The 17,856-nt window shown below is 37.4% G+C and overlaps 1 protein-coding gene across 13 annotated transcripts in view; it reads left to right on the forward strand.

Annotated features, from left to right (window-relative positions):
* GPC6 (glypican 6) overlaps positions 1–17,856 on the forward strand; it is a 1,040,045-nt gene that overhangs the window by 707,337 nt on the left and 314,852 nt on the right. For all 13 annotated transcript variants that reach the window (XM_072976448.1, XM_031684439.2, XM_072976442.1 and 10 more), the window contains one exon: positions 6,084–6,249. In XM_072976448.1, coding sequence (XP_072832549.1) covers positions 6,084–6,249 — 166 coding nt within the window. The remainder of the gene's footprint in view (positions 1–6,083; positions 6,250–17,856) is intronic.

Consider the following 17,856-nt stretch of genomic DNA (forward strand, 5'->3'; position numbering starts at 1 on the left):
GGAACAAAGAAGAAACAAACTTAAGTTCTCATGAACTTACTACAAAGCCAAGGCAGAGGTTGCTGACTGTTAAAGAATTATAATTAAAATTACTTAACATGAAAGCCACTTTGAATGCAATTTAATCATTCTCGAGGGCTTCAGAAGACACTCTGGACTCTCGCGATACATTAAGATGATGAGTAGAAGCATTTCATCATTTAATACGACTACAGATTAGAAACTGTGGAGAAGGGCATCAAATGTTGCTCAAAAACACATTCTGAATTTGTTCTTTGAATTTGAATCAGTTCACTTACATTAACTTGTTTGTCTTTGGGAGCAGAAGACAGATATGTTTATTTGGTTATTTCGGCTCTATGATTTCTATAGAAACAAGCATTTTTATGTATATGTTCATTGTGTTTAAGTGAAGATATATAACTTTCAAATGTTTTCCTGCTTTTAAAAAAGTACTTTAAAAGACAATCTCATTTTACATTGGCTACTATTAGGAATTGCTAATGTGAGCACCAGTGCATGAATGTTGGTCCAGATACAGAAATCTTAAGTATATTAAAGACCTGAAATGAATTGCTATTATATGGCTAAGGATATACTATACCTCAAATTGCATCTAGAAAACAGAAGAATTACTTGCTGAAACATCCTGACACACATGGCTAGCCAGGTGCGTAAGTCTTAGTCCTATCTCCTAGTACCGCTTCATTAAGGACTCTTTTTGTACTCCTTGCTGTGTTTCAATGTATCTTGCTTTAACCTTTTAGAAAAGAAGCACAAGTAACAACAAAAACCACAAAGTTACAAACTAAGACGTCAATTATTTTTATGTTATTTATTTTTCAGTTATTTTACAAAGAACTTTTGTTATAAATTGTATTGTTACTCCCCAAATTATATTCCTCAAAACTGCTCAAGTATAAATCATTCATCATACACAAAGAGCATCAAAAGAAGTTAACAGAAGGGCTTAACCCAAAATGCAAGGATTTCATATTGAAATCTTACCTGGCTGACTCACAAACATGTTTCTATCTTTCCAGGAGTAAGATAATGGGGTAGGAACTATTGACTATTTTATTCCCCCCAACCACCAATATTGTAAATTCTTGATGAAGAATTACTAATGGTGCTCGACAACATGTAGCAGTTAGGTGAAAACACAAGCAAGTGCAAGAAAGAATATTGTCACCATCAACTTTTTTTTTTTCACTTAAAAAACATTGTTTTATTTGTGCCAAGTGTGTACCACTTTTTTTTTCTTTTTTAATTGTTTCTTTTCTTTTCTTTTCTTTTCTTTTCTTTTTTTGCTTTTTTCTGGGGGTGGGGGGAGGTTATAAGGTTCATTTATTTATTCTTAATGGAGGTACTGGGGATTGAACCCAGGACCTTGTGTATGCTAGGCATGCACTCTACCACTGAGCTATACCCTCCTTCCCTGTACCACTTTTATAAACATCTAAATTTACTCTTTTACCTAAGTTTGTTTTCCAGTCTACTTTGCATATCTAGGAAGCCACAGCTACATTTTTCAAAAATAGTCAAAAATCCACATTGTCAACCAAAAAAAAAACCTCAACATTTGATTTCTTAAGGTGGATTATATTTTTATTGTTGCTAAAGGAACACAGTTTTCTTCATTAGGATTTTTTTTCTAATACTTCATAAAATTTAAGAATTTGTGGCACTATATGTTTGAGATATTATTCTATTCTAAATTTTAAATGTGAGTTTTTAGAACTTCTTTATTTTGGTTTTGCCAAAAATACAGGTTTATCTATTATTTTGGAATTACTCTTTTTTAAAAAAAAATTGCACATATTCTAGAGACCAGCTGGTGAATGATTATGTATCTGATGCTTATTAGAGCCTACTGAGGTTAGAATCCTAGTATGGATATTATTTTTTTGCATTCTTTTTTATTGGAGTATAGTCAGTTTACAACATTGTGTCAATGTCTGGTGTATGGATCTTACTCAGTAGTAACTTACCATAAGTTTAAAAGTGGATAATATACTTACTGTAATGATTAAAATAAAAAATAATAATAATACCAAATGCTGGCATGGATGTGAGGAAAACTGGATCTCTCATGTAATGCTATTGGAAATGTAAAATTCTACACCACTCTGGAAAATAGTTTGACAATTTCTTACAAAACTAAACACACACTAACCATTTGACCCATCAGTTGCACTCTTGGGCACTTACTTATCCCAGAGAAATGAAAACTTAAGTTCATGCAAAAAACTGTACATGAATGCTCATAGAGGTTTTATTCCTAATAGCTAAGTACTGTAAACAACCCCAATATCCTTCAGTGAGTGAAGAGTTCAACAAAGCTAGTACATCCAAAAAAAGAAATACGACTCAGCAATAGAAAGGAACGAATACATGCAACAACTTGGATGGATCTCAAGGTCATTATGCTCAGTTAAAAAAGAAGTGATACTCAAAATATTACATACTAAATGATTCCACTTGAATAACATTCTTGAAATGATAAAATTATAGAGGTGAGAAATAGATCAGTGGTTGCCCTGTGACAGGGATAAGGGGTCAGGTGGATGTAGCACAGGAGAGTTCTTTTGCGATGATGGAAAAGTTCTGTACGCCTATTCCAGCATGGTTGCACAAATCTAAACGTAGGATTAAATTGCAGAGAAGTGTACACACGCATGCACACACGCATAAATGAATGCAGGTTGGAAAAAACCATCAAAACTGAATAAGGTCTAGAAGCTAATGAGCAGCAGTGTATGAACATCAGTTTCCCCTTTTGCTATTGTTCTGCAGCTGTATGAGATGTTGCCACTGAGGACAGCGAGTGAAGGGTACCCAGGACTCTACCGATTTTGCAACTTCTTATAAGTCTTCTATTGACTTTAAAAATAGATTTTTTTAAGAGTAGCTGTTGCACACTTATAAAACACTATTATACATTTTAAAACGGAAATATCCTCTACACAATTGGCATTTAAAAGGACCTTTTCAGAGGCTTACTTCTTAAAGTCTTGTATTTGAAGCGATGGTTTTTTAAAAAGTTTAATTCAAGCAGGCAGTGATGTCAATTTAAAAAAAAAACATGGTCTGTGAGCATAAAAGCTTCAACTTTGATCCTCCACTCTATTCTATTCTTCTTCAAATGCCCTTTATTTGACCAGGTAGGATGTCATTTCCAAAAGGACTGAGAGAGCCATGTTTAACTTGAACAACATTGTTCTTTTAGGTTATTAAGGATGTTCAATTTTCTCTGTTGGTTGCTGCCCTGAGTTGGAGACTCTTCTGAAATGTCAGACTGAGAAAATTGTACTGGGTCCAGCACACACACACCCCTACACACACATACAGAGCAAAGCTTTGGAATTAATGTGATCAATAACCTTTGAAAGCAAAGTTAAAAAGCAACAATTGAATACTAAGATGTATAAAACTACCTGTTTTTTTTCTTTTTCTTTGTATATCAGTGTGGCCAAGGACTTCAGAAACAGAATGGAGAGTTCAATTAAAAAAGAATTTACTGAGTACTTAAATCATAATCGTAATAATGATGTGCACGTTATGCAGAGTAGTACAGGTTCTAATGATGAAAGAGAGCCCACACTGTCCAAGAGATCTTTCATTTGCACCCTAATATTGACAAATGCCCTGGCTTTATACTGGCACGCTGACTGAGAGGAAGCATCACGTGACACCAATAGCAAGAAAACCAAAAATTCAACAGAGTCAAAGGAAGAAATAGCTTAGCCAGCTCGGATGAAAATAGGGTAGGTCAGTAGAAGGGCATCAGGGTCACGAGAGAAACTGCAAAGCTATGAAAATCAAAATCCGGTGGGTTTCGGTTTGTAGAGCTGCAACCATGTCAAATAAGGAAAATGTATGAGAATTTGGAATTCCACACACAGAATCCTTCACTTTATTTTCTGTGAAGTTAGTGGGATACATGTGGATACAAGAAAATGTTTATACAATTCTGCTCAATTGTGGATAAAATTTGGCATTTTCAACAAAACAGCCTATCTGGAGAAGATGATATGGTGGCGCTGACACGTGCTCAGAAGAAAAATTACCAGACTCCTCACTTTTGTTCTCATTTTTTGTTTTTGTTCTGTTGTTGGAAAGTAGGTTTTAGAATTAATGGATTCTAAACCATTCTCTAACTGTCACTATGAAGAAAGGCCTGTTATATTTTACTTCGCTTATTTGATTCGGGCTACTTAATGCGCTAACTTTCTGTTGTTGGTCAGGCCAATTCTCTTTTATTAAAGCCAGCATAAAACACCAGGAAAAGTTAAAATCAAAAAGTTAATACTTTACTTTGAAATGCACTAAAAATAAGGTGGATTAATGGATGGATGAGAAGGATAGATGTGTGAAAAAGCAGTGTAAGAAAATATTAAGTATAGTCTAGGAGTGGGGGTATGGGTGTTCAGTTTGAAAACCGTTCACTTTTTCTGTATGAAAATTTTCATATAATTTTGGAAAGAAAATGAAAAAAAAATCAAAATGAAAACCAGAGATTTTGGTGCCTAGATTAGATAAGATAGACAGACAGATAGCTTGATAGCTCATTTCCTGAAATAATATATTTGGGAATTTGTCAGTGTTCTTGACCTGAAACAAATAGACTGCAGAATATTTCCCCCGCAAAGACAGATTTATTCAAGATCAATAGAGAACTGCAATTCAGCAAAGGAAGGAACACCTTTTTAGAGGCAAAAAGAAAGTTGAGAGGGCTGTGGTAAACAAAGAGTCCACGGCTTTTCATCGGCTGAGTCCTTGCCAAGAAAGACTTCTTCCCCTTGCTGGTCTCCCAACTGTTTTAAATTGAGATTTCTCTTTATTAATGTTTTATAGCATATAGCTAAGAAAATGTTACAGAAACCAAAGCTTTGCATTAGAAACCTCGAATGTGGTGTCTAGGTAGAGGATAAAATGACAAAGATTAGCCATGGTAGTAAGTATCCATTTATATGGAAATACCTTTTATTGCCCCACTTTTACATTGGTGTCATGCTTTGTCAGTATCTGAATGATCTGGACATGGAAACGTTGCCTGCGGGCCCAGGTCTGTCTGGTAAGACTGTAACTCTCCAAGAGATCCAAATGCTACAGGTTAAGCTTGTCTTCAGATCTAGAACACAACAACAGAGACATGTAGGTACTTGACTAAAGCATCAATATTAAATGGAACCAACCAAAAAAATACGGTACTAAAATTTATGTCTTGTTATGAAAAATTGCTTTCTGTATATTTTTCTGGTTTTGGTCCATACCATTTAAAAATATTCTTTCCTCTTAAAGTCAAACTAGGATTTTCAATGAATCTAAAAAGGACATTATTGGTTTCGAATTGACTAACTTAGGAGTGTCTCAGCTTATCTGATTCAAGGCAATGGTGCTTCATTATTGGTTGATTGGTAGCTCTTTTGAATTACTGCAAGGACTTCTCCTCACAATCAACCCAGGGTCCATTTTCCAAAGTCCCCAGAACCGCAAAGCTTCAGATGCCTGAAGAGGATGCCTTGGCTGTTCCACTGCTTCTGAGCGGGCCCGGATCTCAGAAATCCCAGACAAGCTGATATCGATCCTTTTCAAAAACTTAACGTACCAAGGAAGTGCATCTGCCAAACTCCTTTAGAAACAGGGTCAAATGACCGGTTGGAAAATTTTCTAAAGGTGTGACATTAAACTTTAATAATTCCTTCATTTTTACGGGGCTTTTAACTTGGGGAATCGCTTTCACATACGCTGTCTCAGTGCATGTCCCATTGTGAAACGTCTGGATTTCAGGGCTGAATCGCAATGAGATAAATATCAAAATGTTGACAGGGACATTTCAAGAAAAATGATCGCGACTATGCGAAACAGAAGTATTGGACAGGAACTGAGTGGCGTCAAGATCAAGTATTACAAAGGGTTAAGATGCAGGTGGTTCGTTTAGTCCCCGGCTCTATTGCTGGAGGTTTATCAGAGCTATTTCACTTTTTTTTTTTTTAAGGAGAAAATAAGTCACTTCTTTCTTTGGCCCCTTCCATCCTTCTTATGTCTAATTTTCCTCCCCCCCCCCCATCAATCTCCAGGTCAGCCCCACCCCAGGGTGCATCCGTGCCCTCATGAAGATGCTGTACTGCCCGTACTGTCGAGGACTTCCCACCGTGAGACCCTGCAACAACTACTGCCTCAACGTCATGAAGGGCTGCCTGGCGAATCAGGCTGATCTGGACACGGAGTGGAACCTCTTTATAGGTAAGGAGCGTTTCAGCGGAGTTGCGGACAGGGACGCGGGAACGGTCAGTGTTCGCGGTGCCCGATGGGCTGGTCCAAAGTTGCGATGACTTGTAGACACGAAGAGAATTCGAACACGCACACAAAACAGTGTGCAGTAAATTATAAATATTCCATTGCATTTTTTCTTCATGTTTTAAAAAAAAATCCTAAATGGTATATTCTGAAAGACAGTCCTGTTGAAGGTTGTTGTGATCCAGCTGCACTGAATTTGCTGATCTCTCTGATGAAGATAAAAGTAATCTTGTTGAACTTCTGGGATCTCCTGTGAGAAGAGACAAGTTAGAAAAGAATCTTGTTTGAAAAAAAAGAAAAAAAGCTCACAGTACTGTCTCTTTGTTACTTGTATTATCTCAACAGTCACCAATATTAGTAAAGAATTCCTTCCTTAAACATTTGTGATGGAAATAGCTCAATATTTTTGCTAAAATATGCAAATTTGCTTTCTCAGTCTCTAGAGAAGAATGTTTTAAGCACATAAGCATTAAACAGCCTTCCGAATTTTAGAAGGGAGGAGGAAGGGAGGGAGGGAAGATGCAGGGGAAGTCTGTGAATCACAGACCCTCTGGTCTGGAGTTGCAGAGATCACCCAGGAGTCCGCACTGCCAAAAGAGATTTCCCAAATAGCTCTCCAAGGATAAAAGGACAAATTTCATAGGCAGGCTTCTCCTCGGAAAATACCCAGGCCTTGAAAGAGTAAATGTGTTTTTCCCCCCTCTGTCAAATGGCTGCCAAATTAAAGAAAAGTACTTTCAATTGCATGTACTGAGATTGCATAGTGACAAGCAGAGTGGTGCCAATAACAGTGGCATCCGTCAGCTTCAGAGGGACCTCGTCATCTACGTGAACCTCTAAACCAGAAGCCTCCAGTACAGTCTTCTGACATCTAAGATTTGGGCAGGATAGGACAGAATGCATTGGAATGCAGAGAAAACTTAGCCCACTGTGCAAAAATGTGCATTCAGCCTTGGCAGTGAAACCCATTGACTAACACACTATGATGCTTAGGAAGACCAGAGAAAGTGGTTGCAAAGTTTTAGCAAAAGATTTCAGAGTGGATGAATACAATGGAAGTCATTTACCCTAATCTCAGAAATATTACAGAGAGGATAAATTGACATGTTCTTCTCTCTCCCTCTAGTGGAAGGACAAAATCTGTTTGGATAACCTTGGGTACCCTCATTTGAGAAATGAGGGAGTTTTTTAAAAGATAATCATTAAGGTACCCTTCTAACTCAAAAATGATACGATTCTTTGCTAAGATTTTTGTTCTTTGCTAAGATTTTGGAGAGGAATGTGAACTTTTTAAAGTAAGAAGAATAAACTCGATCTTCTAAATATAAATTTAGATTAATTTTAGCAAAGACGTCTACCCAAATAATGATAATTTTAAAACACCCTCATTCTTCATCAGCATATTTAACTCAAAAGGGAAAAGTAACTCAAATTTATTAAGTTGATGTAATCATATTGTCACTTATATATGTAAAACCTAAACTAAAACAACTTGATAAATTATTGAGAGTGATGAAATTAAAACAAATCTGTAAAATAAATGCAAACTATAAGTAAGGAAAATTTAAGTTTACAAAAATAGTACTCTAATCAAGATATTGAAAAAGATTTGCCTTTTTAAAAATCAGATTAAACCTCATAGCATCACTTTCGAATAATAAAGATTATTTATACTTTTTGGTAGAAACTGCCATAATTCAAACCACAGTTAAATTGTCTTTGGTCAGCTTGCAGTATATGGATGAACGTGGGCATATGGATTTTGTTAAATAGAGCAGGACATGATTAAAAATGAGAACAAAACTTTTTAACTTGTAAGAGCAACAGTGACATCTTAGTTCGCTTCTTTTTCTCAGTGCTGGTGGCTATTTTAATATAAAACAAATCTTTATGCTTTCAATCAGTTGGGTTTCCTACCTGCCATTTTGATGTGAAATTGAATGCCTGGAAAATCATTTGATTTAAAAACTAAAATTAAAAACCCAGCATACGTTGGGAATGTACTTGGTGGTGTACCATCTGTTGGAGGGGACCCTGGTGGTTAGTCCTACATTAATATATTTCATACCCCTTGCTCCAATATCTCATCTTTTTATTAGTCCTAGAGACCTCTAAGAAAATTCTTCCAATGTTCTTCAGGTTTTGCTATGGCATTGAGAATTGACCACCCACATAGACCAATAGAGCAAAATATATTCTTGCTAATACTTGTCTGGATGTGAAGTGTTAGTGCATGAATTAGTCAAATGTGCCAAGTCCGTTTTCCACACAGATACATCCAAGATGACAGTGAAACAGCATTCATGAATGCAGCAGCAAAGATCAGTCAGCAAATCAGTAATTCAACAAAAATTATGTATAATAGCCCTCTCTCTGGTTTGCACCTGCAACCCATCACTCTTGGGCTTTGCAGCATCTTTTCATCAAACCCTTCACTCCTGTAGCTGTCAATTGCATGTGCCATCTCTGCCTGCTGCATTAATGTCCTAGTTTATACACTTTATAGGTTGTTTTTTATTATGTGCCCATCTGAAATGTTAATGGTGGCACACAATCAACCATCAGTAAAAACAAGGATGGAATTGGTGACACATTCCCACGAATGACAATGCCACAAATTAATTGAAAGTGATTTGTAACCATTTAGGATTCAGTTGGTGTCTGCATCATGTCAAAAGAAAGGTACTTCACTGATAAAATGAAATGTTTTAAGTGTTCAAGTAAAAGCCCCAGTGGTATTCATGCACTTCTGAAAGTCTGTAGTTTTTTTGGTTTTTTTGTTTTTCTTCTTCTTCTTCTTCGGTATTTTAATCCTAGAAGGAAAACAAAATCAAGACTTCTACTCGGGACGCATTTTCATAGTCCTTAGGAACTTCAACTCTGTGCCCTGCACAGAGACCCTGCTCAAAAGGTACTTATTAATTGACTACCATATACCATAAGAAAAAGGAAGAACTCTCCTTTTTATGTAGAGGTATTTTTGGGGTTGTTTTTTGGAAACGTTGCTCGTAGCTGTGAAGAAGATGCTGTGAGCCCCACTGTGGGGTCCTTGAAAGCCCTGACCCGCCTCTGCCGGGGGCTTTCCGCCGCTTCCTTGGAGCACGTGAGATTCCCCAGCACAAAGCACGGCCGGGCTTCACCCTGTACCCCACCTGCTGCATCCACACCCCTGAGCTCACTGGAGCAGAAGGATCGGATCACGAGAGCAGCTTTTAGCCTGTCCTCGCTCTGAAACTGTGCAGTAGGAGAAAGATGTAATTTGAGGCGCTGACAGTCTCTTTTGGGCACTTACCCAGATGTTGGCTGTACATTCATACACAGTATATTCCAGCCTGGCTGTTGAATGTTGCCTGAATGCAGACGGATTTGCTTGAAAAATGTTTACATAAATTAAAATTTTCTAGAGGGAAAGGATTTGCGGGCAGAACGCGTTGTTTCAGTGACACTCTGTGGTTCTTTTGACTGTTCGGCATTGATACCAGCATTCCACTGATAAGAACTGTTCTCTTGGACAAGGGGCCGTGTTGCAGACTACACCTAGCTTGTGAGCATAGACGTTAAAGCTGAAGTCACAGTATACAGCTATGATAAATCTTGCTTCTACTTTAGAATTTAGGGTGTGTGGGACAGCCTCCTCCAAACAGCTGGTATGTTCTCTAACTTACAGACTGTGAGAACCAGAGAGAGGAAAAAAATACAACGGTTTGTGGATACAGGGAGGCAAATGCTGGCGAGACTAAAAGCAGGGATTCTGTACTGTTCTGTAGTAATTTATATTACCAAAATATTACAAAGTGCTTATTACCACACGTGTAAGGTGAAATGATCTTGATAGTTTCATTTAAAAGTGAGAGCTTAACATGTTTTTTCCCATCATTGGAGCTTAAGTTTTTAGGTTTTCCCAGTTAGTAAGACACTTATAATCATAACATATTAATTCAACTCATTATATCGAGTAAGCTAGACACATACATTGTTTTGCCCTTGGGGAATTTAATGCAGTAAAATTAATTATAATTAACTGTGAGAAAATGTTATGAAAATAGAAGCACAGGATGCTAAGTGTCTACTCAGCAGGAAGACTTAACCTCATCTGGGGGGTCAGGGAAGCCCTACCTTGATAAATATTAAATAAAAATAGTAAATAAGACCATACTGAATTATCACTGTCAAACATAATTGACACTGAGCAGCCATAATATATATAATTGTTACAATACGGACCCCGAATATTAGCAAGTCCCCATGACAACTTCAGGAGGTCTAGCAGGATCTGTCAGGGGCACTTAAATACTTACTTGTTTTATGTCTGACATGTGTTATGATCAAATCTCACCACCACCGCTGCCACGGACTTGAACTGCTAAAATCTGGAAAACGTGTGTTCATTTTTGTCCAGAAAAGGTTGCGTTCCCTGATCTACACAGATGCCCTCCCAGTGTGGGGGAGCCGGATGAGCAGCTGGTACTTTCAATTTAGGCCTTAGGCCCTCATAGGTCAGACAAACCAGTGGTATCCAACTTTCTGAGCTTTCTGCCTCATCTCAAACCAACCAATTATTGAGTCTCGAGACAGAAAATTGGCATGAGAGCACGAAACACAAAACCAAGGTGGGTTCTACGTCTGGGCACTGTTCATTCATTCTCTCCTTTATTCATTAACCCAACACGTGTTTACTGGGTGCCTTGTATGGACCTTGCTCTGGTCTAAGCATAAGAGGAGGACAGAGAAGGCCCTGCCTGCTGAGAACGGGGCTCAATATATGTTCTTTGAGTGGAATAAACAGAAACAGCTAGACAGAGAAATGGAAGGGAAAGCAGTAAGAGGCTGTTCTGTTTTACTTTGTAAGTCTACTCTTTTAATGGAAGTATGACGAATTCAGTCATTTAAAAAGCACGTCTCCCTGTTGTTAATGGACTCTGTGAGTGCAGGGATAGCAGAGACAAATCAGATAATGAACCTGGTTCTTTCCGTGTGACAGCTGCTATCAAGTGGTAAATTAGAGCCAGCTGCAAGGAAGCTGCGTTAGGTCAGTCAGAGGACCAGTGTCATGTAATAAATGGCCATTAGGGTGCCCAGATGACTTTCTTGGGACCTGCAAGAACTGTTTTATCCTCAAGGTATTTAGTGTATTCACAACTTTCTATCTGGACGAAATGTTGCTAGATAAACATGTGTTGTTTCTTGTAGATAAACTTGGGTTCTCTTTTTATGAAATGTTCAGGACTATAGACCTTGCATTTCAGAAGGATGGAAGTAAACACAAGGAACTATTTCAAGCATCTGTCTAAGATACTCCTCTTTCAAAGACTTTCTTAAGCATGAAATCCTATAATATAAATCTGATACTTTTTTTTGTGATAAAGAATTCCATCATCCATGTGACAGATCCTGAAATACCATGTTTCAAAAACCTCTAGACCCTAAAAAATAGAATAGAAATTTATTTCAAGAACTGTAGTTAGCAGCAAGCTTTTAAGGCTTCTTCATCTATGCCTTGTATAAGACAAGAGCCTATTCAATAATACAGGCCAGGCACACAACTCTTAAATTGAGAAACAAAAGCCAAAGCAATTATTTTAGAATCTGATCTCACTGTTAGCTACAGAACTTGCTTTTGCCCTTGTGCGTTCCTAAAAACACCAAAAAAGATATTAAAAAAAAAACCCAGAAACACTATATTTTCTACCAGTTGAAATCTAACCCCTCCCAAACCCCTGCCTTCCTCTTATAGTCGTTGATTCAATTTTTCTCATTTCTTGTGGACATTTATCATATGCTGTGTTCTCTCTGTAATGCTGGCAGAATGCATAAGCAGTGGTAACTCCTCCCTGAGAAAAAAATTAGAAGGAAAGAAAGAAAAGGTTGGCTGGTACCCAGTTGCCTTTCATGAGCAGCATTTGTTATCAATTTCCTACATTTATAAAATGATTTACTTCTGAACTCTGCATATGTGAAGGTATTTTTATGTGGCACAACAAGGTTAATGCCTTAAGGGTGGTGTAATGTGTGAGGCGATTCAGCAAACACGAGGCAGGCATTTCCTAACCTTGGAACATTTACCAACGATCATCTTGAGACAACAGCTCAAGGGACTCATGGGACTGCAGTTTCCATCCTGAATCAAGTAGATTTTCCTATGGATCAAAGCAAGCAAAGCACATGAAGCCTAAAATGACTTGGTGTAAAGAGACAAGTAGTCCTAAGCTATGTGTATGCGTTTCCTCGACCCCCAGTGCCAACTCATTCGTCCATCTCTGCCAGTTCCCCCATACTCAACTTCCGTACAATTTATAATTGTACTTATTCCATTTCCTAGTTACTGATGACTGCAAATGTGATATTCTAAACTAGATTTTCTAGATGAAATTCATGGTGCGATGTGGTATGACACCAACCAATGGTCTGTAACGAGGCATACCTATTTTTGCAAGTATAACATTCTTTTGGATACAAGATGTTCCATTTATAATAGGAAGTTCACTGAAATATCTCTTCTGCCTTATCATGCTCTCCAGTTTCTATGAGAATCAGCAACAGAAGGATTTCGTTTACCGGGAGAAAGCAGAACACATCCAAATGATTCAAAGTGGCTAGAGAACTGCTTTTGTACTTGGCGTCTTACATTGTGCTTCTAATTTACACCTCAGTTGCACTGTTTCCTATAGATAAATGGTTTAATTTGATAATTATATCAAAAGGTATTTGTTTTTAATCGTCGACATCTGATTTTAGTAACGTGGTAGTTTTCACTGTCATGTTTTCAAGTTCAAGCTATAACACAAGATGTCTGCTTTTGGCATGCCAGGAGGAAATACTTGATGATTCTATAGAATGGAGTTAAATAGATTCCAAGTTAATGGATCCCAGAAACTCAGGCAAAAATCAAACACTAACATTAACCCAATGACATTCTGAGCAATTCCAGTTTCAGGAGATAAGAGGAAGGTAGAAGAAAGTGTTGTGTTATAGAAACTAGAAAATAAGAAACATAAATAGTAGATTGTTAAAAAAAAAACATTGAAACATGTGACTATTTACAAATAACAATCTTATAACAAGTTCCAGGGCCGTCATGACCAAAAAGGCCTTCATGTGGGAACTGATTGAATCGAATAAAGGGAGGGGAGTGACCTCCTGAAACATTGAGATCATTCTAAAAGTCCTGATTAGCAGCAAAAATGAAAATCTTTATTTTAACCCAAATAATAAATCCTTGTATGATGTTACCACACTTTTTAAAAATGTCTTAATAATAGTAGTGTTAATAAGGGTACTTAGACTTTTTCCCCATAAACATAACATTTACATTAACATATATAATGAAACCTTAGTATAGATATATAGAGATACATCTTCCAATTGCTCTAAAATTTCCTTTAATTCATGATTATCTCAAGAGTAGAACTGCTGATCATGTGTTAATGTTTCAGCTACTTTTGAAATATTTTAATTTTCCTCAGGCTTGTTTCTTTAACAATTATAAAAGAGTCTTTTAGAATCTTATTCTTTTCATCTTTTTTTTCTTTGTGGATTGTTTACTACAAGTAATACTCCAAGGAACCGGGGGTGGAGGCTAGACTAGAAGAGACGGCCCTGTGAATTATTCTGATGGTTAAAATCATGTTTTCATTGGTTGCTCTAAAGGGGAAATGGCTGTAAATGTCCTTGGGAGTAATTTAAACTTTTGAGAACCTTCATGGTATATGAAAACTGTCAACATGTAACTCACTTAAAAATATTGTGTCTACAGATATTTGGTAAGACAGCCAGAAGAGAGTTTAAATTAAAATAGAGCATGAAATATGCCTTGTCCTTCAAATAACAGCTTACATATAAATCCCACATAAAAAAGTTATGTCTCATTGATTTTTTTCTTTGCATGGATTTAAATAATTTGCTACAGTAAGAATTTCCTTTATTACAACCTCTAAAGAAGTGAAAATTAGAAAGAGAAATGAAAAATAAGTCACTGAATACAGGACATTACCCCAGGAAGAGCTGTACGTCTAAGCATTAGATTTTTATTCTTTAAAGTGCTGGAATCTTCTGGAAAGATAATACTGACAATTAAATGTCAAAAAAAAAATGGTCAGTACTCACGACTAAAATCTCAATGCTTAGGAAATTAACCGATTTAACGAGAGGCCTAAAAAGGACACTGGATGGAATGAATAAGCTAGTAGATGTGAGAGAGATTTGGAAGTGGGAACAATCATCTTTGATTGCCAGAGCTGATATGATTTTGAGGTTGACTGAATCAGGAAGTGACTCCTGTCCTATCTCAGCCCTACGTCTGTCTCTCTTGTAGTTTCCTAACAGCTTGAAGAAAGTCAGATTTCTCAGAGGAAGCAGAAGCACTCTCCTGCAAGAGAGCTGATTGACTTCAAGAGGGAACGTATTCTCAGAATCCATAGCAGTCAGCTGGTCAGGGCTGTTTGGAGCCCTTGATCTTATCACTTATTCAGATGTCCCCTGGTTTTCTAAATTCAGTGTCCTAAATTACTGTTAGACTAGTTCTTTATCTTTAAAGTAACTTAGCATTCCAAGTTCCTCTGTGTTAACATAGTCATAGAGATGTATTCTGTAGTCCAAAGTCTGTGTATAACATCCAGCTCAATGGGAGAGCCGAAATCATCAATAGTCCTAAGTGTTAGGCAGGAATAATTCTACAAATACCAATACATGGTGTGCTCTTAAGGTGTGGATCATGAATAGGACTTGACTTCCAGTCAAAGTGAAATATATATATATCCCTTCATTCATTAGCCTCATAGTATTTGCTGTTGAATCACTGTGTCTAAGTATAAAATAAATGACAAATTCTTGGTGACCCAATTTAATATATGCCTAATACCATCCTTTATCGGTTGAAGATCCAAATATATACTTCCCAAGGTTGTCCATGAGATAATGAATATTTAAGTGTATCTTGTTACTCACTTACATAATATCCAAATTCTAAAAATATGAGAGAGCTATAAGAAACTTTATTCCCCCTTTTTTATGGTTTTGGATTCACTTTGGAGACTATTACACACACAGTAATAATAACTTACATTTACTGGACATTTACTTTATATCAGGCAATACTGTAATCATTTTATACTTTTAATCCCTACAACAATCCTATTAAGTAGCCAATATTATGATTCCCATTGTACAGTTAAGTGACTTATCCAAGGTCATACACTTGTAAGTTGCAATGCCAGGATGTGGCTTCAGAACCCAGGTTCTTAACCACTGCACAAATTAACTTCTGCTAAGTGTTTAGGAAATAACTTAGTCTCTGGCTATACAGATTGATGAGTATATTGGGATGGATTGAGTATTTAATATTGCCAGTGCTGTCCAATAGAATTTTTTTGCATTGAGCACTTTAAGCTGTAATCTGGCATCCAAGTAAAGGATGGGTTCAGATAGGGACGGGTGAGGCTAGTGGTAGTGAGACTAGAGAGATCACCGAAGCGTGGCTAGGAAGGAGAAAGGAAGACAGCGCTAATAGTGAAAACAAAAATTTACAGGACTTCATGTCTAAATATAGGCAATTAATGGAGAGGGTAAAGAAAGAAACGCATCAAATATGACTAAGGAAAAGATGTGAAAGAAAGACAGTGCTGTCAGCCAATAGAAAAGCTAGTTTGGGATATGACAAACATAGATTTCTTCTATTTAGGGCTTGTTGGACTTGAGAAACAGTGGTACCAAAAATGAGAGTGTCCAATTGGATGTTGAAAATAATAGTGTTTTATGTTCCTAGAACAGGAGCCAGAGATGCCAAGAACCATTGGAGGGATTCCACTCCAGATGGTTCTGTAGCCAACTCCCCTCACCAATTCCATCAGCTTGTGGCTAGAATCTCCTCTCCCGGGCACCATGCAGGTGCCTGCATGTTCTTCCCTGTGAAATTATACTGCCTTTACCCCTAAATGTTAAACATTTAACAGCCTCCTCATCAGTGTGAATTCTCAGAATGAGCCTCCATCTCTACTCCCCAACCTCTTTAATTAAGTGTTGTTAGGATGTCAACTGTGCAAATATGGGAATGCTTAACATAATGATTCAGTGGAAACATGCCTTGATTGCTCCCCCAGATACATTTTCGCATGATCCAGCAAGACTTTGATGTTTGTATTTATCATACACATTGACATTTTTTAATTGCAGCCAATCCAAGAGAAAATTTATTTTCTATTGGCATTGGCTTTTGCCACCCTCCATGCATGAAATCTAGGGTTACTTTGTTCATTTCTGGCCACTGCCAATTTCCTGAATTTCATGGTGAGGCATGAAATTTGTTAATTTTACAAAAAAAAACCCACAAACTTGCCTCTAGGACATTCATTTCCTTTATTGGCAAGAGTGTCATATATTAGAAAGCAGCTCCTTACTCCCTTGCACACCTTGTGGCAAACCTGTCACCGATAAAAACTCAACACGTAAGGACCAATGTAATCTATTCACTAGTTTCTGAGCATGGAGTCCCCCAAGGAGGAAGGCAGATTTGCAGCTTTTGCATTGCAACATTGGAAGGAGCAGTGAGATTTGCTTTTTCGTTGTTGTTGTTGTTTTGAATCTCATCTTGCCAGGTTACTGGTCTAAGAATGCCCTAGGGTATAAATTATTTCTCCAAACCTCTCTAGTGACTTTTGTCAAATGCCTTCTGCTTAGCCCATTAAAGGGGAAAACCATGAAATATTATTTGATTTGTAACCCAAGAAAATGCCCTAAAGCCACCTGTCCCTCTTTGGAAAGCTGCCAGATAAAGAAACAGGAAGGGGCGGGCCTGAGAACAAGAATTGGAGTTTGCAGCATGTGGCTCCGATCAAAGGTTGAGCTGAATGCAGGCTTCCAGTCTCCTTGGGAGAATTTCCACTTATTTTTCTTAACTCACATAGGGATCCTGGGTTTTGAGATCGACATTTCAAATAGTTTAATAGTGGCCACACAACATTAAAAAATAAAAAACCTGACAATGAATTGTGTTGAATAGTTATCATGTTTCCTTTGAATTTGATTTGGAGAAGTTTGTTCCAGGATACGTTTAATTTCCATGTGGAATTGGTAGATATTAAATTCCATTTCTCCTGAGCACCTCGGGATTTTTAAAAAATCACTTTAATTCTGCTACGCCATCTATCAGTTCCTACCCATTTAATTGGAGATCACTGGGCATCAGGTTGCTTCCATTCATCACAAACTTGTTAAATTAACCTTTAAAATGAAAGGCAAGAAACAGTGAACTTAAAGCTGCAGCCAGGCATTTTTTTAAGAGGCAGAAATTAGCAGTTTGGAACTGCAAAATGATAAAGTTTGAGGCTCATTTGACGAGTTGATTATAAGATAAAGATCAAACTTTAGTCCGAAAGTTCTTACAGTGGCAGAGAGACAGGAGCGCTACTATGGCAGTTTAGGAACGTGCCTGTGGTCCTTCCTGGTCAGTCTGTGTCCACTTATACAGGAAGGTCGCAGTAATCTGCACTGATTGAGAGAAGGACATCCACATCCTATCACTGCCTCCTAGAAGACATCGGGAGCTGATTTTAAGATTTA

This window comes from Vicugna pacos, chromosome 14, assembly GCF_048564905.1.
Source record: "Vicugna pacos chromosome 14, VicPac4, whole genome shotgun sequence".
Lineage (NCBI taxonomy): Eukaryota > Metazoa > Chordata > Mammalia > Artiodactyla > Camelidae > Vicugna > Vicugna pacos.